At 42.0% G+C, this 23780-nt stretch overlaps 1 protein-coding gene across 1 annotated transcript in view; it reads left to right on the top strand.

The window, feature by feature from the left end:
* NOX3 (NADPH oxidase 3) overlaps nt 1-23780 on the top strand; it is a 59440-nt gene that overhangs the window by 22529 nt on the left and 13131 nt on the right. Inside the window, exons 8-11 of the mRNA XM_002927151.2 lie at nt 1706-1798; nt 3599-3852; nt 10109-10268; nt 21888-22034. Coding sequence (XP_002927197.1) covers nt 1706-1798; nt 3599-3852; nt 10109-10268; nt 21888-22034 — 654 coding nt within the window. The remainder of the gene's footprint in view (nt 1-1705; nt 1799-3598; nt 3853-10108; nt 10269-21887; nt 22035-23780) is intronic.

The following is a 23780-nucleotide window of genomic DNA, read 5'->3' as shown; positions in this document are numbered from 1 at the left end:
ATGTCTACCCCTTCCTATCTTCTCCCTTCCTCTGCTCACCATACCGCCTCCCCCACAGCATAGGTGGACAAAAGGCTTTGTTCTCTCTGCCATTCTGAACACGTTGCTGAACCCCACTGAGACAGAAAAGAATACGTGGGTCAAATTGCTTTGTGTTGCGTGCATAAATCGAGCCTTTATCAGGCGAACAAGAGGCTCCCCGGGAAAAAGCAAGGAGGGTTGATGTAGGTGAGCAGAAGTGCCATGCACACAGACCCTGCAGTAAACAAAAGATAAATACACAAGAAAGATAACAGAAGCAAAAGTAACAATGAAGAGCTTTTGACCCATCAACAGATCAGACCAAACAGGACAATGGGTAAGAGTAACAAGATGGTGAGTCAGCCAGAAAGGGTTTAGTGCACATGAGTTCAAAAGGATGAGACATCTTTCCTGCTCCTAAGGGAGTGTGCTAGCTGGAAGGTCGAGGTGCATTTAGAATCCCAAGCAGAGAATATAGGGAAATTATGAAAGGCTTGAGTTCCAGTCCCGGCTCCCCGGGATTGAGTTCTGTCTCCCTACACCACTCAACCCGTTCCCACAAAGTCAGGTTTTTTCTTTTTTAAATAAAGAATTAGATGAGATTTCAAAGAACCCTAAACATCTTAAAATTCAATGAATGACTGGGTCTCTAATGTTCCATAAAACAAGGGTCAGTAGCAATGTCAGCACGGGACAGAAAGAAGCACGATTATGTGGTAAATGCACGGGCCAATCAGTCAGACGCCTCTGCAGTCATGTTTTTCTGGTGCCCTTAGTTACCTTTGTGTCCCAGACAATGTGTTCCATCTTGCCAAGCCTCAGTTTCCTGTTCTGTAAAACGAAGAACCATATGCCTCATAGGGTTGTTTGGTATCAGACCTAGTATAAGTCTTCAAACATTTTACGTTCCCAGTCCTTCCCGTCCAGGGTAAGAGGACACCTTACGTTTGTACACAACCACTGGTAACAAGACTAGCTTGCTGGCAAACTGATCATCAGTAATACAGATTGTTCTCATACAAGGTTAACACAGGAAGGGATTTATGAAGACTGAAGTGTTCATTGTCACAATTGCCCAGAAGACCGTGGAGGATTTTGTTCCTCTTCTGTAAACCAATGTTTAAAGTACTGAGACACCTGCTTTATGTCTTATTCCTGATAGCATTGGGTGAGTGTGTGTGTGTGTGTGTGCGCGGGCGTGTGAGCGCTTCTTCGGGCAGACCCCCAAGTTGTGACGCATTGTTGGCCCAAAAAATTATTGTTCACAATGTTATTATTTAATTTTCCATGTCCTATTTTGGCTCAGGAATGTAGCTCTGTAAGCCTTTGACTTTGGCTGAGTTGGGAGCATTTATGACCCTATCATATGTAACGTAAACATCAATCTGCTTTCCTATTTCTTTGCAAATTCAATTATTTCTAATTACATAAAGGCATCATTGATCAAGTAAGCATAAAAACCAATACAAGAGAGTTTAATCTCTTAAATAAGCTTGTAGACTTCAAGGAATAATTGAATGTTATAGTATTTAATACAAGGAGATATCTTTATTGTTGATAACTGGCCCAAAATTAAAGGAAAATGTCTGAATCCCATCATGTTATGTATTGATTTGGTTCAAACTGAAAATATTTGGATTCTATTTTCATTTCCTTTTTTCTCTCTCTCTGCTGCTCTCTACAGGCTTGGAAATGGGTTTTAGGCCCTGTGGTCTTATATGCGTGTGAAAGAATAATTAGGTTCTGGCGGTTTCAACAAGAAGTTGTCATTACCAAGGTATGCGTGTAGCTTTATGTCTGAATAAAAGCCTGAGTGTAGATGAAAATTTTTTATTAGCCCAAGTTTTTAATTTGCCATTTTTATTGCAGAACTGTCTGTAATTTAGAGGCCCATCTTCTGTTCTAATAATTGCTTGTATCCCGCGCATCTTTTAGCATGACTAATTTTACTGAGGACAGGGATCAGGGCTCCAGACCAGTAAACAGAATTCTGATAAATGCTACAGTGCAGCCCAGGAATCATCCGTTTTGCTCTTTATTTTGGTTTCTCATCGAGGGGGGGCGGGGGCATTGGTTGGGGAGGATGGGCAGGGGACTAAGTCCAGCTTTACGTTGGTTATGGTAACTTCTAATATAATCACTTCCTTCAACACATAAAGATGGTGATTTTGCAAACATACAAATAATAGACTTACGTTTTCAAGGCACACACTCCAGTCAAAGCTACTGAGCAGAGGACAGGGAATGGTCCCCCACAGGTTCAGAGCGAGAGGGAGAATGAGAGAGGAGGGACCACGCAGAGCCCCACCTAGTGAGTGAGGGCCCCAGGGAGTGTTTTCCAAACTTGCACCCCTCCTCACCAAATTTATGGCATGCTGGAGGAAGATGTGAGTAGCTTGACCAGGAAAATATGTCTAAGAGACTGAAAAGTACCAAAGACCCTGCCCCGGGTTTTTTAAATGTCCAAGAAGAAATGCTCTGCTAACCAAACTTATATTGCTAATACAATATTAACAGAATCCTCTCTCTCCTTAACGGTCTTCGTGAAAGCAGATGCATAGAAATTGCTTCATATTTCTGTTTTAAGCTGTTTCGGTGTTGCTGCTTTTAAGTTAAGCACCAAAGGATATCAGGCTACGTCAAAAGCCAGACAGTAAAACTTCTGGAAATCCACTAGAGCTGTTACTAGGGAGACAATTTAACAGCAGAATCAGAACAAATATCAGTAGGGAGAGGGGAAACAGAACTAATGATTAATATGCTGTGAGATTCTCTTCCGAATGGAAAAATACTGTCACAGGTTCTAGACATTTGCTTTTGCTCCCTTCCACCTCCTGCCACAAAAGAAGACACGGGAGCCTAGAGAGGTTTTTTTTCAGGAAACAAGATGAAAATCGAAGAAGGGAAATTAGTTCTTTCCTTCTGATAAGCGGCACGTGGCAAGGCTCTTAAAAAAGCGATGAGAGTCTTCACCTTTACTTCCGCACACCTCGCTCAGGGCCTGAGCAGGGCAGTGGAGGAGCCCTGACCAAAAACCAAACAAAACAAAACATTTCACAGGGAATTTGAAGATTGTTTTCCACTTAGAATGAAAAAATAACAGGGCTAATCAACCAGAGATTGAGAAAAGCTACAGATCGTTGAAAACGGTAACAAAGAGGGTCTACATTTTAAGACCATGGAGACAGTTCGGTGAGTATTTTAATAACTCTAAGCATCATTAAGTGCAATGTCTGATACGCCAGCTCCTGTTCTCTTGATCCTGGTTAACTGAGTTAGCGAGAGGTTGGCCATTCGAGACATAAGGTCACACGCCAGATACCACATGGCTCCTGGGTGCAGCTACCCAAATTCCGGACGGCACTCTGAAGGGGATAAGCTTCCTGCTTGCTGGAGTTGCCAGGCCACATATAAAAAGCGATGGCAAAGATCCTCGGAAGCTAACCGCAAATGGCATATGTAAATAAAACCTCAAAAAAGCTGATTCTAGAATTTAAAAACCTCTGGTGGAGCCAAAGCCATCATCTTCTCCCTTAACCTGAGACTAAAGACAAATGACCCTCTTGCTCTGATTCAGGTGGTGAGCCACCCGTCTGGAGTTCTGGAACTTCACATGAGAAAGCGTGACTTCAAAATGGCGCCGGGGCAATACATCCTGATCCAGTGCCCCTCCATATCCTGGCTGGAATGGCACCCCTTCACCCTCACCTCTGCCCCTCAGGAGAACTTCTTCAGTGTCCACATCCGGGTAGCAGGAGACTGGACAGAAGCTTTATGTAAAGCCTTTGGGGCAGAGGGACAAGCCCCGAAGGAGCTCTGGAGCCTGCCAAGGTTGGACCCCATTTCTTTTTTATATATAAGTTAGAATAGTATAACAAATAAGGCATTTTCGTGCATCAACAGGCTTCCCAAATCCAGCCATATCTTTATTCTAGATGGCAAGTTTTAATCCATTTCTTTAAATTTAAGGCCCTATATAAAGAGTATAATTTAGTGGATTTCCAGTAGAAGCAAGTACATTTCTTTAAAAAAAAAACCCCAAATGTTCCACAAAGGCAGGCAGTGATCCAGGAAGAAGGAGCACTGTGCTTTCTCAGCTCCAAACCAACACTTGGCTAATTACACGCAGCCCGCGATGCGTAAGACAGCCCTGGGAACTTTTTAGCTGTTACAGTCTGAAGTCTTTATGCTTGTTACTTTGGTCTTCCAAAGGGGGATGCTTTACAGTCAGAGTGAGGCTGGCAGGCCCCGCCCACTGGAAAAAGAGCTAAGCAATTGCAGATTGAAGCTCATAGAGTGATAAAATGATCCGACGGTGGAGAAAGTTGTGCCATTCAATCGGTCGGTGCTGCGTGCGTGTATCAACAAGTATCCGTAACCCCCGCTAGGCGCCAGAATTACAGAGATGGCAAAACGCCGCCTCCTTTCTCTAGAACTTCAAGGGGCCCAATGCAATCAACATCAACATCACGCGGGGTCTTAATTTTGCTACAAGGTCGATGTGCAGAGGGTCTGTCTGGGAAGGGTGGAAAAGCACGGATGACATCCATATTCGTTCCCTAGGGTTGTGGTAACAAAGGAACACAAACTGGGTGGCCGGCAACAACAGAAATGTGTTCTCTCCCAGTTCCGGAGAGTCCGGCGCTGAATCGAAAGGACAGCAGGGCTGTGCGTCATCTGAAACCTTTAGGGGAGACTCTTGCCCCGCCTCCTCCTAGGCTCAGGGGCTTACCAGCAATCCGAGGCATTCCTTGGCTTGCACCTGCAGCAGTGCAGCCTCTCTCTTTGTCATCCCATGCTATTCTCCCCTCTCATGTCTGTGTCCCTCCGGCCTCTTCTTACAAATCTGAGTCATATTGGATTAAGGGCCGGCCCACCTCCTGTATGACTGCATCTTAACTTGATTCATTATACCCACAACCACCCTATTTCCAAAGAAGGTCACATTCTAAAGTACTGGGGTTAGGACTTCAACTTAGCAACTTGGGGGGACACAATTCAAAGACAACATCCTATTCAGACAAGCCCGGGCCCCAATATCAATGACCGCTCCTTGGCTCCCTTTAGCAAACAATGGCTTAAAGTTGATTCCCACTCTTCCAGCAGGATGACCCAAGAAGCAGGCCACACCCATGGTTAAGGCCCCAGGAAAACAGACACACACAAAAAGCATTGAGAAAAACATTTTGAAAGAATTTGACATTTCAAAAGAATCATCAAGAGATTCCTTCTCCTGCCATCCTTGGAGGGTGTCAGGAACTACCAAGCAGTGGCCACAGCCCTAAGAAATTAGATGGTGAACACTGTCAGGACACGCTTGGATGGAACTTCCTGGGGGCAGGGCATTGCCTGTCCTCCCATCTATGTCCAGGGCCTGGAACAGTGTCAGACATGTATTGCATACAGAGTAAATATTTAATGAAGGAATTCATGAATGCCTGGACCCAGTATGGATGCTTTAGCTCATTTATTTTAACAAATATTTACAGGTGGCAAACTAGGCACTAGAATAAATGTAAGGCACAGAATCTTCTCAGCTTATTGTCCCTCTTTCCTCCCTCCCGTAGGACACTGAACTGTGACTGTGTAGCTCTGGGCTTGCTTGTGTGCAGTGGCTAGGAAGAGTCACATACCTTCATTTCAAACATTGGAACTAAAGAGTGGTGTGATAACAAACCAAGTGCAAGCATCACCTGGTCAGACCAGAGCCCAAAGTCAGATGACAGCACCTGACTGCTCCTCCATTTAAGAGCAGTCCTTCTCTTTTTAATCATGGAAAGGAAGTAATATAACAGAATTCTAAGATTGAGAATGCAGTGCAAATGCTCAGAATCAGGAATAAAACTAGACACACACACACACACACACACACGTCCCTGCCCTCCTTTTGGCATTGCCAAGATCAATACTTTCATCCCGTTGCTAGCCTGGTCTCTACTCTTAGTGTATACAGTTATCCGGTCTATCAACCAACCTTGCCTTTCACAAACCAGTTGGCATTTCAGCCAATACCCCAATGAGAACTTGGAACATGTTTCTCAGAACTAAATATACTTTCTGTGGGGTGCCTTGTCAGTTCACAGCCTGACACAATATGCCCTCTCTCCCACCCCCAGGCCTCCCTGGGCTCCCCTGCCACACCTCCTTTTCCCTCCTTGAACTCAGCCATTCTTCCAGCCTTCTTGTCTTTCTCCTACACCGAGCACACTCTCCTCAGCAGCTTTACCACTGCTGTTCCTTCTACCTGGAACATTCTTCCCTAGATTTCTGCTAAGCTGCTCCCTCACCTCCCCCAGGCATTTGCTCAAATGTCTCCTAACGAAGTCTTTCCTTCCTGACTCATTGGAAACAATGACCCCCAGCTGACTCTCAGTAATCGCTTTGTCCTCAGCCCTACTTTATTCTTCCTCATAGTACTTATCCTCCCCTGACTTACTAAATATCTGCTCGATTATCTGTCTACTATATATCTTCCCACACTAGAATGGAAGTTCTATAAGAAAAGGGACATTATCCATGTGGTTCACTTTGTTGTCTTGTCTTTAGTGCCTAGAACAGGCCCTAACTCTTAGTTGGTACTCAATAAATATTTGTCGAATGAATAAAAATGAGTTGTTGGAAACAATGAAGTTTCCCTTCATTTGTTAAATTCATTTGACCTCTGCCTCTCTACATGTGGAGGCGTATGTATTCGCAGTAGAACAACAACAACAAACCCTACAATTATTCAACTCTTCAATATATGAAGACTCAGAATTTTATCAGACTTCCTTGGATGATTTTCTCTCTTTTTTTTCTAAGATTTTATTCATTTATTTGAGAGAGAGAGATAGCGAGAGAGAGAAAGAGCATGAGCAGGGGCCGGGGAGAAGCAGGCTCCCCACTGAGCAGGGAGCCTGAAGTAGGACTTGATCCCAGGACTCTGGGATCATGACCTGAGCCGAAGGCAGACGCTTAACCGACTGAGTCACCCAGGTGCCCAGGATGATTTTATCTCTTAGTGTTGTTTTGATTTTGAATTGAATCAAACACATGGGAGAGGATACTATCATTTTTCACTATCTTGAATCCAGAAAGGATTTAAACCAGCCCCAGGAAAAAGGGGCACCTGGGTGGCTCAGTCAGTGAAGTGCCGACTCTTGATTTCTGCTCAGATCATGATCTCAGGTTCATGGGATCAAGTCCTGTGTGGGGTTCCGCACTCCACAGGGAGTCTGCTTGAGGATTCTCTCTCTCCATTTCCCTCTGCCCCTCCCCCTCTCAAATAAATAAATATATCTAAAAATTTGTTTTAAATAAAAAAACAAAAGATTTTGCCTTCTGAGGTAAAATGGAGGAATTTCTCAGAGTCGAGGCTAGAGTTTTCAGTGATTTAATCTGCTGCCCGGAGCCAAGGACACCAACATCCAACAGCGTGGGTTCAAAGCCCAGTTTTGGGTGTGATCTTAGGGAATGTATGTAACTATGTGCCTTTATGTAAAATAAAGATGATAATAGTATCTAAGACTGTTTAGGATTAAATGTGACCGTTCTTATAAAGCCCTCCACATATTGCATAGTAAAAAATGTTAATTATTATGAGCAAACTAAGAAAGGTCACCTGCTGCACAGATGTCAGTGAAAGTGAAGATCGACGGGGAGAAAGTGCAGATGCGCAAAGACGGTGGGTTCAGAAAGTCAAGGGTGGAGGTCAATGAGGTGGGTGCGTGTGTGCCCGACTGGAAGCAACAACGAACCGCACGATGGGGATGCTGGAAAAGCTACTCGTTTTCTAAGCTGCATCATCAAATTCTGTGTTCAAATCGAAGAGGAAGTAGCTGAGTGAACTATGTACACGATTTGTGCAAAGGAAGCCGATTCAGGATTGCTAGAGGTCTTGAGAAATGGAGACATTTTTGTCCAAAAAAGAACGATCAGGGTGTCATGATAGCCACAATCAACCATTTGAAGGCCTGAGACAAGAAAGGGAAGAGACCTGGTTTGTGTTTCTCAGGAAGGCGAGCAGCGTGAGTCGTCAGAAGACAGATTTCAGTGAGACATGAGAAAAATGATCTCCTGCTTTGAACTGCCCCTACCTGGGACAAGGTGCCCTGCAATTTAACATCACAATGGGATCAGCTCTCGGGGTTGTGGAAGGAAGGACTACTATATAGGAACATAGCAGGGAAGCTAGACTAAATATTTTCTCCTGCTATTTCCAGCTTAGATTCTCAATTCTAATTATGTGGAAATGTGTTTATTACATATTTCTGTGGATTATACGACACAATTCTTCTTTCGGTTTCATTGTTATCTTTTCAAATCAGTGTCAAATAAATCCCAAATACAACTAATTATAAAAACAATTAACAGTAAGACATTTTAATCCTTGGACATTTCATTTTTTCCTCTCTCGATTCCCCTTATCTAATTATTTATAAACTAATCTACAGTGGGCTGAGATACTAACCCTTTCTGGTTAATGACCTTTTATTTTTATTCTTCCATTTCCATATATCAATATGTAATAAAGCCTTATTAATTAAGATTAACTTGAGGAGAGTTAATTTGAATTATTAGGAGGTCTGGCATATGGAATATTTAAAAATAAAACCCAATTGAACTTTCATGAACACATAGTAAGCCCAAATGGGCCAACGTCGGGTGCCTTCAACAGACATCCCTTAGGGAATGGTTATGAATAACTTAGAAGCCTTTTAATTAGCATATCTTTGTTCATATGTAAATGTGTGCTTTTGGAATAGTTGAGGTTATTTAATACATTCTGCTGACTGAAATATTTTAAACATTCCCTTTACAATTTATTCAACGAATTGTTATTGAACAGCTCCATGCCAGAGAGCACGCATGGCCCTGGGATGCTGAGGGGAGCAAAGACAGACCTGGCTCCTCCCTCCAGAGAACTTGTGGTCCAGTGATCAAGACAGATGCAAATCAAATCATGTACACGCCCAAAAAACTGTAAAATTACGAATGTGTTGAGGACTCCAGAGGACTGGCACATGGGGCTATAAATTATATAAGAGGGAAGTTAGCCTAGTCTAAGGGGTCCGTGAAGCCTCCCCAGGGAAATGATGATTCCGATAAGACCCAATGAAAGGATAACTCTTAACCAAGTCGGGAGAGCAGGAAGGAATTAGGACGGAGTATTTTCCGGTTACTTGGATTCTCATATGCAAAGGCCCGGGGCAGAAGGGTGGGGGAGGGGGGTACTGTGTATTTTAGGAAATGAAAGAAAAGCCAGCATGGAGAACTGGTGTTGAGAAAGGGAGTAGAATCCGGGGGCTGGTCTATTCCAGACCACGTGAAAGACAATCGTATTTATTCAATAAATATGCTTCATCTTTACAAAGAAAAATTTGCTAAGCGAAGACCAAACATCAGTGCCATTCCAGGCAAAAACCCAGATTTTGAGTTCGCGTCATCATCCAAAATAACGGGTTTCAGAAATTCCATATAACTGAGAAATTATCTCAAAATCATATTTATTTCAAACAAACGGCTTCTAGACTAAAATTATATGAATATCCTAAGATGTGGGAGTGAATAAGTAAAAACAGGAGAAGCGCATTAGCAATAGGATGGATAAGCCTTCTGAACCACCTTCTGCTTTATTCCTCTGATGGCAGCTGCAGAAAAGAGAAAAGAAAAGAAAAGTGAAAAGAGAGGAGCGGAGAGGAAAAAAGAGAAGAGAAAAGAAAAGAGAAAAAAGAAAAGAATAGAATAGAAAAAAGAAAAGAATAGAAAAGAGGAAAAAGAAAAAGTCTCTTCTATCAGGCTTCATGATGCCTGGAGCCAAAACAAGCCTCAAAGAATTTTGAGAGTTTGCCATGTGGAAGAGGCATGAGCTTGAGCCATAGAAGGTTTAGTCCTTCCATGAATCGCACCTGGTCTGGCGGGTCTGGGCATCCCCCATCCCCAGGAGATGGCCCCCACTTCTTCATGCTAAGTCCACCCTCTCCAAGCGCAGAGCCAGCCCCCTGCGCACAGAGGCAAACACATCCTGTGAAAATCGTCGGTGGAGGATGGCTTTATTTTGCAGAGCAGAGTGTGCTGAAGGTCACAGGGCTGCACTTTGTGATTGCAGGCTGGCGGTGGACGGGCCGTTCGGAACGGCGCTGACGGACGTATTTCACTATCCAGTGAGCGTGTGCATCGCTGCGGGAATAGGGGTCACTCCTTTTGCATCTCTTCTGAAATCTATATGGTACAAATGTGAGTCACAAACCCCGCTGAAGCTGAGCAAGGTATGGAAAAAATCATTAGTTCACACTCACATGGATTAAAAGGTTCAACATCCTTCTATCTATCATCAGCCAATTCTTGGGGAGGATTTTAATTAACTATGAGGGATAAACTCAAGGATCCTTAACTATACTTATGTTCTTAAAAATCTCCATTCGGTATTACATTTATGAGAAGGGCTATGTCTAATCTTGTTAAAGATGACAAGACATAAATTTTATTGCTTCATTGCCATTACAGGACATGTAATTGCTCATGTCAGTAAAATATGGACAGGCTGCAAGTGGCTTTGTGACTGGGCTACTGTTAGTGACATTAACAGGCGGCCCTTTCCTTAGTCTCTTTAGCCTGATGTTATGGCTGCAAGTGTGCCATTCAGCATCTTCCTCCCTCAAGGGTCTTGACGAGAAGCAAAAATGCCACAGTTGGGATTCATTGGCCTGCTTGCTTGGTGTTGCTAAGCTCCGAAACTCTTTTGTCATTTCTTGAATGTTTTCTGACAAGACACCTCCATAGTTGCCTTCCTTCTTTTGTCCTACCCAGAGAGGGTCCATACTTTAACCGTCTGAGGACCAGCAGCAGAGGCTACAGCAGCAGGAGAAAGGCAGCCACATTAACACTGAGTGGTGTCAGTTCAGGAGGACTCAGGATGTCAGGCAAGCCTGGTTCTGGGCCTGATGCTGCCATTTCTCGGCTTCACACTTCGGCTCCAGTTTCCTCCTGTAGCAAAGGAATATGCTTGATTCGATTAGCATGTCTCTCTAACATGAGTTAGATATGAACATCACTCATGTGCTATGGTCCACTAAAGGGAATTCTGTGGTCAGAAGAACTTAAGCTACTACAAATCCCATTCTAGAAGATTCACATCACCTATTAGCCTATTAAGTTCTGTAGAAAAGAACCTCTTTTGTTTCACCCATCCTTCTAAGATTAGTTAGCCATAGAAACATTCTCCACCTAACATTTATTATGGAATAGCATTCTTTGAAGCACGGGGGCAATCGCAGATCTCTAAAGTTGAGGCTTTTCCAACGAAGAAATAAGAGAAAAATCAGCTATCGTTTCGTGAGTTTCCAAGTGACAGGGGCTTGACATACATTTTCTCATTTGATTGTTATAATTCCCAACAACCTTATACAGTAGATAATAGCAAGCCTGTTTATCACATAAAAAATAAAAAAAAAATAAAAAAAAAACCCTGAAGCTTAGAGAAACCAAAGTGACTTCCCTAAAAATACATGGGTAATAAAAGGCAGAATGAGGATTCAAACTTAGATCCATCTGGCTCTTTCCATGACATAACCAACATATGGTAGATATGACTGCCACCATTGTTTTGTAGATGGACTGAGGGATCCGTGGCCAGAGAATCTGCCTCAGCCTGATTCCACCCTCACTAGAAGAATTGTCTTGAGTGACTCAGTCGCCTTTCTGAGCTGGGTTTCCCGATTTGCACCACGGAGAAATAAGAGCCCATATCCAACAGGGAGTTTTAATACCAAATAAGACAAATCAATAATGTGATGTGTACATAATGTAATGTAAATGTGTATAAAATGATATAAAATTCATTATAGCTGCCAAAGATGTAGATAGATTACTAGTACTACTGCTACTAACAGCTTAGATTCATCAAGCCTTGACTACCTAGCAGGAAGAAGTTAGGCATTTTATACATACTATCTCACATCATCTTTTTAAGGAACTCACCATTTTCATTCACATTTACAAATGAGAAAACTGAAGCCAATCACAAAGCTCATAGGAATAATAGCATCCTCTTATCAAATGCCATAATTGCTCTTTCGGATAAGTAACATCCTCAGTTTACTACTGGGGAACCCAAAGCACAGAGAGCTAATAAATAGCAGCAGGAGAGCTTGAATCCACTCTTCAATGCAGACTCATCTTTCCTCTAGACCACAATAAGTTCAACTAAGTGTCGTCGTCCTTTTGGGCTACTATACCACCATACCATAGACTTGGGTCCCATAAACAGCAGAAACGGACTTCTCACAGTTCCAGTGCTGGGAAGTCCAAGATCAATAGACTGGCTGACTTGGTGTCTGATGAGAGCCTGCCTCCTGGTTGATAGGCGACAGTCTTGTAGCTCTAACTTCCCATAGCAGAAGGGGGCGAGGTCGCTCTTGGTAGGCTTTTTTTTTTTTTTTTTTTAGCAAGAGTCAAATTTGTTGACTTGCAGTTTGCAGCTCAATGAGGAAAAAGTACATACGAAGTCTAGAGTTTTTTTAAATAAAGGCACTAATCCCATTCATGAGGGTTCCTTCCGTATGAACAAATCACCTCCCAATTACCCCACTTCCGAATATTATCTCATTGAGATTTAGGTTTCAAAATACGAGCTTTGGGGGACACAGACATTCAGTCTATGGTACCAAACAAGCAAAACAGCTACTCTTTCATTTATTCAGAAGCCCCCCGCCCCAGCAATGTTTTGTTATGCTTCATGATGATTTCTCAGTCCCCCTAAGCTTTTTCTTTCCTTTTGCTGTCTACCCCGTAACAGCCATCCACAGAGGCACATTGTATTTCACACGGATGGATTGTAGACTGCGCGTCTGTCTCACTTTCATTCTCTTATTCACTCAATGACTATCTATTGAGCACCTACTATGTTCCAGGCCCTTTGACACGAACATGACAAACCTCTCACTATCCTCACACCGGACTTACAACATCTCACCCTTCTCTCAGTATCTGTTATCTGTGTGCTTTTATGTCATGTTCACAAAGGATCTCATTTCCCCTAATGGATTCTGAGTTCCTTGCATGCGGCTCCTTTGGATATCGTTATAGTGAGATACACACACATGCACGTACACAGTACAATTTTTGAATAAATCGATGAGTGAATTAATGTCTACATGACAAAATGAATGAACAAATGGAGTCTGTGCGATTTTTATGAAATTCTAGATTACTAAGATTCATTCATTTTTTTATTTAACCAAAAAGACTATTTGTTCAGTAATTTTATAATTGAAAGAATATGTTCCAATTATTTTACTACAAATAGGAAAAATTCTTGTAAGAACCCACAAAATCTTAAAAGTCCATATAAGCACCCACAAAATCCTGATCCCATCTCCTCCCCCACTAATTTATTGTTATTTCTGGGCTCTGTTCATGAGGCTTCTCAAATCTATTTCAGTGGGAGGATTAAGCAGTTACCACAAAACTGTAAAACAGGAACCCTGATCTCTATCTCCCCAAAAAAGAAACCGAAGAATTAAAAATAAAAAAAAATAATGTTTTTATAACTTACAGAAATTGAGGGCAATACTGGGGCAATATTCCACTGAAAATAAAGGTCAGAATAATGGTATATGGGAGAAAGAAAGCTAAAAGCATAGAATCACAAAATAAGTTAGGAGGTCTTAACCTCCCAGCTTTGCACGTGACCATGAACTTCAGCATCTGTACTCAGACCGGGAAGTAATTTGTCTAAAATCATCTAGTTGGTTAGCTACTGAGTCAGGATGGGAGCATGTGTTTCTAATTTCCACCTTCAAGACTCTTTTATGCAAAAAGTGAGATTTCATGCTATTGAAAGTTTACACCGAGAATTCCACCTAAGTCCTACCTGGTTAGAGTGTGCATGTGGGAGAAAACGTTTAAGAAGTTTTTCGGTTTTATTTTATTTTTTAATATTTTATTTATTTATTTGACAGAGAGACAGCCAGCGAGAGAGGGAACACAAGCAGGGGGAGTAGGGGGAGTTGGGGGAGTGGGAGAGGAAGAGGCAGGCTCCCAGCAGAGGAGCCTGATGCGGGGCTCAATCCCAGAACACTGGGATCACACCCTGAGCAGAAGGCAGACACTTAACAACTGAGCCACCCAGGTGCCCCAAGAAGTTTTTTGATTTTAAAGCCACTGGGTGTTTGTTTGACTACAGCTCTCATTAGGCTTATGTAACTAATATTTGTCAGGGCCGCCTACATGTGTTTGAGATATAAATACTCTTCCCATGAAACTCTCGGCATCTATCTAATTTTTAAAGTGTAGGAGAGCACAGCAGTATGTATTTATCCAACAACGCCTTCAGAATTATAGATCTGGGCTATAGTTTTCAGATTGTTCTCTTCTGTAACAAGCAAAGGCGAAAATGCAGGGTAGGAATTCAGAGCTGGAAACTTAAGCCTAAAGAGTTAACTGCAATTAGGTGGGATTTTCTCCCTGTATACAAGACTGGTTGGTATAACGTAGTACATTTTTCCGTACAAGCCTGATGTTGCCAGTCTACAATTAAAAAAAAACAAACTGCAAAGTTTTCTTGGTTGCTGCCGTTGCAAACTCTCTCTCTTTACCCTCCTCCTTTGCCATGTTATTCTAGAACACTTCTAAGTAAAATGCAGGAGAATAGCCAATAGGATGCCTGCTGCTTCTCTGGGATCATGTGTAGCACTTTCTATTTGAAGCTGGTGTTTTAAAATTTCTTTCTAACGATCTTTTATTTTTAAAGATGGCGGGGAGGAGGGGGAGAAGTGGTTAGGAGGAAATTTCCCAAGAAGGCAAAGTAAAAATAAGTAGAATGATGGCTTGCAGGGGTGTGGGGGAACGTGGGGGAAAGCTGTAATATGTGGAAGGGATATTTTCAACACAGGAGTAAGAGCCAAACTTCACTTAGTTGGAGGCAGATGAGTACACACCGCTCCTTCAGGATGAGGGAAGGGGGTGTGAGTGGTTGAGGGGTCTCTGAGATGCAATTCGAAGGGCACTGAGCACTGGGGGTGCAAATGCCCCATTGCGATGAATGTCCTCCAACACCTGCCTAACGGGATGATTAATTCCATATCACACTTAATTTGTGAAAAGAGCTCTTGAAAAAAATTAGGACAGTTTGCTTGTGCAAGCTGTCAAAATGATGAATGAAATAGGTGTGTGCAAATGGGGAGGGGGGATGGCAGGCATAAATATATTGGCTTATATATTTTAGTTCCCCTAATGTCACAGCCGTGTAGACAGGGCAGAGAGAACGGCCAACTGAAAGCTTTGGTTCCTTTTCCTAACTGCATATGTAATCTTCAGACTATAATAAGATGGATTATAGAAAAACCAAGATAATCTCATTTCTTCATAAATTGTCTTCCTTCATCACCCCAATAATACATAACCATGATAATGGGTATTTATAGTGTGTCCCATGCAAGATGGCCTTGGGTCCTTAACCTAATATAATAAACAGATAATTCAAATAAAAAGACAGCTCAGGCCAGTGGGAATAAGGCAAAGAGGCCAAGAAAGGCAAAAATCCATACTCTACTTAAATATATTAATAAAACAAAGGAGGGTCTGCTCTCTTTTCTAATGAATGAAAAATGCATTTAATTTAATCTGTTTAGTTTGAGAAATTATTTGCTTTCCCTTTCCCTCACACTGGAGTTCTGGCTACCTCTGGAATTGACCATCTCTGCTAACTACTGATGGTGTGGTAATAAATTGAACTGGGGCGTACAAGGCCACAAGTGCCCCTCCAGAAGACACTGTGCCCCCCGTCTTTCACTAGACAGCCTCAAAAGACCTCAGTCCCCCAGCAGGCCTCACCATTGCCCTGTGGGGAGGTGACCAGTATTAATAGCTTTAATATTTTGGTTTATTAACCACACAAGCCATAGAAAACTATAATGTCCTTGTCATTAGATTCAAATAAAGATTCAAATAAAACACTTAGATTCAAATAAAATACTAAGTCAAAAGATCTCCCTTCATTAGCCTTCCTCCCCAAACTAACCACTGCCACCACTTTGCTCTCTAAGGGTTCACCATTAAACAATGGAGCATGTCTCATTCTGTTGCTTCTCCATGTATTTGCACCCATACGCATACACAGGGTGTTATTTTATTTATACATAAATAGAGCTGTGGGTAGGGGGAGAGAGAGAGATGCACTTTGTTTTGTTTTCATTGCCCTTTATAACATGACTTAGAGCACCTTTGCTGTCAATACCTACTGACTTCATTTTATTTACTGTCTTCAGAGTATTCCGAAGTATGGATATCCCCCCACTTGATGTAATGATTTTATTATTAATGAACATTTTGGTTGCCCAAGAAGTCTTATTAACTATAATTAGAACAAACTGAGGCACTAGCAAGGTCAGTCCTCCCTCATCGGGCAAAGCAGTAGTACAGCCATGAAATAATTAACTTTAAAGGTCTTTTAAAGAAAAAGTCTTAGAGACTAAAAACGACTGACAAAGACTGGTCTCAGTCTTATAATGGATAACCAGAAAAAATTATTTTATAATTATATTTCCTTAAAACGGGACATGGAAGCCACATTTAGGAAGTTTCTCAAAAAGAAGGAATAGTTGCTTCAAAATTTGTTTGCTCTTGTATTCATCCAGGAAGACCTTCACAACAACAACAAAATAAAAACCAGGACAAAATAGCTACCATTTATTGAGGATAATAAACATTTATTTATGTTTTCTAATCGCTCACAGTCTTTATCTTTTCAGAGAGAAAAATTCTTTTTTTGGAAAATGGTCATGATTCCTTCAGGGGAAAGTCTCCATAACTCTACTTGCCGAAGTTTCTGTCAGTGCTGTGTTATTTTGTACAGCATGGATATCTTAGCACACAGCATATAGTTCAAGCTGCTATAACAGAAATAGAATAGACTGGGTGCCTTAAACAACAAATGTTTATTTTTCACTTCTTGAGTCTGGAAGTCTGAGATCAGGGAGCCAGCATGGTTGGGTTTCGATGAGGCCTCTCTTCCTGGCTTGCAGATGGCCACCTTCCTGCCATGTCCTTACATGACAGAGATAGAGAGAGCTCTGGTCTCTTTCTCTTCTCAGAAGTACACTAATCCCATCCTTGAAGGCCCCATTCTCATGACCTCATCTAACTCTAACCACCTTTCAAAGGCCCCACCTCCCAATACCATCATATTGGGTTTCAACATATAAATTTGGAGACAACACAAACTTTCAGTTCATAACTATGGGGAACAGAGGGCACTGTCCAGAAGGAGGCAAGGTCACAGCGCAACTCCACTGGACTTCTCCTGGGTGAAAACATTGGTTCAAGGTCAAGGTCAACCTTGGCACCCCATAAAATGCCTCCTGTGGGTTTAGCACACACAGAGTGTGGAGTGCATTTTGCTAGTGAAGGGGTTCCTCAGTCAGGACGGCATCTGTATGATCAATGCCGAGGTTCCCAGACTGGTACTAGAGATAAAGTTGGGCTTCACCTCTTCTCAGTGATCACCACCTCTATAATTCACAAGTGCCCAGTAGAACACAGACCCCCAAGTAAGGCAAATTATTGCCTTTGCTGTCTCTAATATAAACACGTGGTATTCATTCTGTAAGCTTCTCCAAGGGACAGCGAAGAGAGCGGCAATCACAACGAACAGCTCTGAGCGCTTAATGCCTGTGTCAGACATTGTGCCAAATGCTTCCATGAACCATACCTCTCATCCTCACAATAATCTCACAGGTTGTGGTTCTAGAGGGCTGTTTTGTTCGTTTGTTTATATACGTGGTGATCTGGGTTCAAGTTAAAAAAACTGCCCCCAGTTACCCAGCTTGTAGCTGGTGAAGCTGCGAGTCTAGGACAGGTTAGAGGGCTCAAGGGCTCACAATATTTAATCGCTCTGCCACATGGCATCATAAAATTGTGTTCTTGTGTGCAATTGACTTCTTTGGAGAGGTTCCGGGCCATAAAAAAACAGACATATAAATAAATATTTTTTGTCCCCATTCCAGGCTCAGGAAATGGGTTTGGGATCTAAAGAAGCACAGATTGTACTGGAGGATGTGTCCCCTTCCTGTGTTTGGGGATGCCTGCCCGGGCCATGAGACAGGGAGTTTCTGTGGACTCTGCTAGTAAAATAGATGACTGGCTTTTCTTATTCCATTTTCTGAAATTGTTTCTCAAAAAGTAGCACAGGTCCATTTCCTTCTGGCCCCTGATCGCCTTGACCTGGTCCACGTGCAAGTCTGCAGAATTCTAGAGCTGCAGGGAGTGTGGGGAAGAGGTGGCGCGTGCAGAGAACACAGCCCTGCGTGTTGCACACACCCAGGCCCTCCAAGGTGGAGGTGGCTGAGTTTCGTATGGTGGTCCATGCCAGGAAGGATATGACCTGAGGGCCTGCAACACGCACACGGAACTCCCAAAAGCCATTGTCCACTCCTGCAGCTGTCTCCTAAAACATCTGGGACTCCATTAGCTCTGCAGAAATGTGTGGGATGAGTCCTATTAAAAGCAATAACTTTGTTGCTAGGAAAGTTCAGAACTTTCATCTCTTGACTGAGGATGACTTTCTGTTTAACAAAACTTTTTTTAAAGTAACCTGAAGTATGTGGGGCCTCTGATATCAGCTACAGAATTCTGGAAGCCAAGCTTTAAAGACAGGGAACTGATTTCGGGTTTTTTTTTATTTTTGGAGACAGAGGAGGGGTGAGTGTTGGGCAGATCACAGAGGTGTAGCCTGTCGTTTGGGATATTTGTTCTACTGGTGACCAGGTCGTTCCTACTGGACGAAATGCGGAAGTGGAACTGCCCTGTCCCTTCACAGTGAGTGTCCCTCACCGTTAGGATGAAAGAGAGTCAACGTAAATAGCCTCTTTCTCTGTTCAAAGTCTCTTTTCTTCTCTTTCTGCCTGAAGCACTTCTGAGCCTATTCAGGGTTCCTTCATTGCCTCTTGCACCAAAGCTGTCCAGTGTCACCTGTGAGTCAATTACAGAGGGAAAAACACACAAAGCCATTACAAGGAAGTAAAAAGTATAAAAGGCTTGGCAAGCCCTAAGAAGGCTGACACGCTGTGAAGCCACAAGAAAGCAAGGACAGGCATGATTTCTATTTGAAAGGATAAGGGTCAGTGTGAGCAGGAAGCTAAGATGTGGGCATTTTTCAAGTAAGGATGATTGAGACTGGATTTGAAATTGACAAGCTTTCTAAAAAGTAAGTGGGGTATTGTTCCTATATGAATGTATTTGAAACCCGTCCCTTAAGGGGTGGAAATAAAAGAAAATAAATCAATGATGTTTGTTCTCATCCAAATGCTACCATCAAGTTCCTAGGTAAAACAACGTACTGAGAGCAGGAAGGAAGGGGAGGTGCATCAGTAAGAATGGTATTAAATTCACTCAGCAGATTTTCTGTTTCCACTGGGACCAAAGCAAGTCGAAAGGAGGGCTAAGGTTTTCAAAGAATATGGGGCGCCTGGGTGGCGCAGTCATTAAGCGTCTGCCTTCGGCTCAGGGAGTGATCCCAGAGTCCTGGGATGGAGCCCCACATCAGGATCCTCCGCTGGGAACTTGCTTCTTCCTCTCCCACTCCCCCTGCTTGTGTTCCCTCTCTCACTGGCTGTCTCCGTCAAATAAATAAATAAAATCTTAAAAAAAAAAAAAGGTTTTCAAAGAATAATTTAGATTAGCCACGATGCAAAGTGTAAAGCAAGAAGATAGCAGTACTCATCATCAACGTAGGATATAAAATCAGCCTCCTGGCCTCCATTCTCCCAGGGATCCTTCCTCCTGATCCTTTCTCAGACCCTGTCGCTCCCCTGCTCAACGGCAGGCAATGCCTTCCCACCTCACTCAGAGTAGAAGTCAAGATGGCCCCAAACCCCGCATCTGTACCTCTCAGCCTTCCCATCAGTCCTCATCTCTTACTGCCTTCGCCTTCTTCACAGTTCCAGCCACACAGGCCCCCTGGCTCTTCCCCAGAGGTTCCACTCCTTCTATAGGGCTTCTGCCCCAACCATGATTCCTCTGCCTCCTTTCGTCTTTGTTCAAATGTTCCTGTCCCTTGAACTTTTGACTCAGTATTGCAGCCCTTTCCAGCTTGCTTTGCATTTCTCCATAGTATTTATCACTCTCTCATGTACTCTGTTTTACTTATTACCATCTTTCTTTTCCTTCTACACGCAAACTCTAGGAGAATGGCAAATTTTTGCCCCTTCTGTTTACTCTTAAAGTCCTGGAGAGGAGAACAGTCTTGACATAGAGTAAGCATGGAACATGCATTTGTTGAGTCAACAAATGAGTGGATGAAAACAAGCACTATACCTGTGGGGGTCCATGGGGCGTTCAACAGAAGGACCCATTGGCACAGATTTACAACGGCGAAGAGACAGGCACTCCTTTTGGGGGTTAACACACTTAGAGATTATTATTTGAGCTGGGAGTAGTACTGAAATTGCTTTCTGAGCCATAGCTGTCCAACAAATATTGGGCTCTGATTCTTTTTTTTTTTTCCAAATTTTCATTTAAATTCTAGTTAGTTAACGTATAGTGTAACATTGGTTTCAGGAGTAGAATTTAGTGATTCATCACTTACATATAACACCCAGTGCTCAACACAACAAGTGCCCTCCTTAATCCTCATCACCCATTTAGCCCATCCCCCACCCATCTTCCCTCCAGCTACCCTCAGTTTGTTCTCTATAATCAAGAGTCTCTTATGGTTTGCTTCCCTCTCTTTCTTTTTTTTTTTCCCTTCCCCTATGTCCAACTGTTTTGTTAAGAGAAAAATCTTATCCTCACTAGCTTTTGCTCTTACTGACTGTTAATATTATAAATTCCTGCACAAACCTGGAGAAAATATGCAAGATGTTTAGTCTTGAAATACATTCTGTGAATTTTTTTTTCCTCATGAACTTGATCTGTTAATTAAATCTCATATATAATTTCCATCGTGATTGTGAGCTTGCAGGCTGGCTGGTGGGGAGGGGAGGCAGGAGTACACACCATCTATTGGAGGAGATATTTCCCGGTGGAGGTCAAGGCCAGCCCCCTGGTAGATCTTGTTTAGCAATAGAGAAGTCTCTTTGGGGAAGGGGTGCAGGAAACAGTAGTGAACAGCAAGGAGTAGAAGTGTGAGAAAAATCAGGAGAATTAATAGATCTTTCTCCTGTGGATTCTTCTAGATACAATTACCTAAAACCCAAAGCACAAAAGCTAAGCCTTTATTTCAGCAAACCCAGACTACTGCGTGTCACATGCCATTTGCTAAACACAGAGAGTTAAAAACAAATGTTCCTAGACATAATTTCATTATAGTAGTTGACACACAACCTTAACCAACACCCACCAGCTTTCTTGGACACTGATATGTCTGGCTGAGGGAAACTTCTGGCCTGTGGGGCTTGATTCTGCAATTGCCATAATCTCCACCCTCCAGAAGTCGGAAGTCGTGATGGCAAAGTGGATTAGTGCGCAAGCCTTTGGGGTCTCTGGAGAAGAGAGTTCAAATCCCAAGCTTAGGTCATGAGTAAAGATGAAGGGGGTTGGTCTAATGGTTTTATCCCCCTTTGGGAGCCGTGAAAGGCACAGCTAGTTATGATTATTAACCTCGTTCAAAAGAAGCACAGCCAGGAATGTGGTGAATTGATCCTCATCCAGTGAAACTGGCAACAGCCCACAGACTCCTGACTCTGAATTCGCTCTGGACTTTTTCAAACACAATGTGAAATTTTTCAAAAGAAATCACAGTGTGACTGTTCCCTGGCAGAGAGAAGCATGTCATTTTGCAGAAGTGCCCATTTGAGCTCAAATAATTTAATGGAGATAAAGTAGTCTGTGATTATCAGCACATTATGAGAAGAGGGACAGATCCGTTCTCTTGTCTTCTCTCTTGACAGGTGTATTTCTACTGGATTTGCCGGGATCCAAAGGCTTTTGAGTGGTTTGCTGATCTCTTACTCTCGCTGGAAACACTTATGAGTGAGCGAGGGAAAGCTCATTTTCTGAGTTATCATATATTTCTTACTGGCTGGGATGAAAATCAGGTATTGATAAAACTCTTAGAATGATCAGTATTACATAAGTCATCTAATAATAGAGAAAAGAGCAGAGGAACACTGTCAATAATGAGCTATATAGTTATCTGATGGCATGAAAGAATTATTTGTATGTTCTTAAAAAGGAAAGAAGAATAAAACAAACCAGGTTAGAAAGAGCTATTCAAGTCATAGCAATAAAAAAATACACAGTTAACTTGGTGAGGAGTAGGAAAGAAAATTGGAAAAGAAGTTGGTTAATGGAAGGAAGACAATCTCAAGCATGGAAATCTGAGAATTATGTCATTAAAAGTTGCATTTGTCATTTTAGTGACATCAAGCGACTATTACTGATGAGCTTGTATTGTCTTGTTCAGCTCCTGATTGGTTCTAATTCTATGCTTTGAGTTATTCAAAGTTAACAGGAAAAAAAACACCCAAGTGTTTGCATTCAGCATTTTGTATTGTGAAGTATGTAAACCTCTACAGAAAATAATCATTATGGATACATGATTTATCTAGAGATCTCTTTTTCTTAAGACATTCTTAGAAATTGTGGGCACATATGTTCATTCACCTAAGATCAAGAGGATCTGTTGTGACCCATGTTCTGCAGTATATTGTATCAATGAAATATGAAGGTTCAGTTTACCAAAAATAATGTCTATCAAAATATTGCACTGGGGTAGAATTTCAGCGTTGATAATATTGAATGATAGCTACTAAGCTTTAAATCTTTTTTAACTCCTCAAATACGGAAGCTAACAACGAAGTGATCACTAGGTTTATGAAACGTATGTTCTCATCAGCACTTCCGCAGCTGCTCCTGTTGATATTTACTTTAAGGAAAGTATGTTTGAGCCAAGATTTGCATTAATCACTAAATTTACAAATGAATGTGTTCCTGAGAGTGGGTGCTCCCGCTCTCTCGCTTGCTCGCTCTCATAAGCGTGTACACACACACACACACACACGCACACACATGCCCTACAGGACATCACTGAAATTTGACTCTATGCCTTTGGGTAAGAAATTCAGTACCTAAATGAATTTTTAGGGTCTTAATTGCAGTCAGCCTTAAATATTCATTCCTTGGGGATAATTTGAAATACAGGTTTCTTGGGAACGTGGCTTAAGACATGTTAATGAATTAAATAGTGTTAATTATGTTTTCCAAACAAACATTTTCCTTATTCAAACGGGATTTTTGACTGATGATCCATTTGATGAAGTACAGATACAGCCTTTGTTTTGTTTTCGGGTTTTTTTGTTTTGTTTTGTTTTTGTTTTTGTTTTTGTTTTTTTTGTTTTTTTTTTTTTGCTTTCAAGGACTGCTTGCTCTTCAGCTTCTAAAGTGAATGGATTTCAAGTGTCCATCTTGGAATTCCCAGTCATTTGGGAGTTTTGAGACTGAGGCCCTGTTTGATTTGGTGACAATACATCCTATCTCTGCCCCTTCTCAAAGTATGCTTTAAGATATACCTTTTTCTGAATACAAATTAAAATTGATATGTTCTTAAATTTTTGTCGTGACACGTTGAAACTCTTTAGATGCTCGAATTCCAGGAAAAAATAATTGGTGCATTCTGTCAGTGAGGAATCAAAAGGCTGTTTTAGACATGGCCAATTGTTAAACTGCATTCAACAACCTCAAAGTGGCAGAATGACAAGAACAGAAGGGACAGATGGAAAAGGTATTATGAAGGGCAAATCAACAGGGTTTGGAGATTAATTGAACACTGGGCTGAGAAATAT

The sequence above is a fragment of the Ailuropoda melanoleuca genome, chromosome 10 (genome assembly GCF_002007445.2).
Source record: "Ailuropoda melanoleuca isolate Jingjing chromosome 10, ASM200744v2, whole genome shotgun sequence".
NCBI classification, from domain to species: domain Eukaryota; kingdom Metazoa; phylum Chordata; class Mammalia; order Carnivora; family Ursidae; genus Ailuropoda; species Ailuropoda melanoleuca.
Note: the sequence above shows the minus strand (reverse complement) of the source record. Positions and strands in the feature narration are given on the sequence as shown.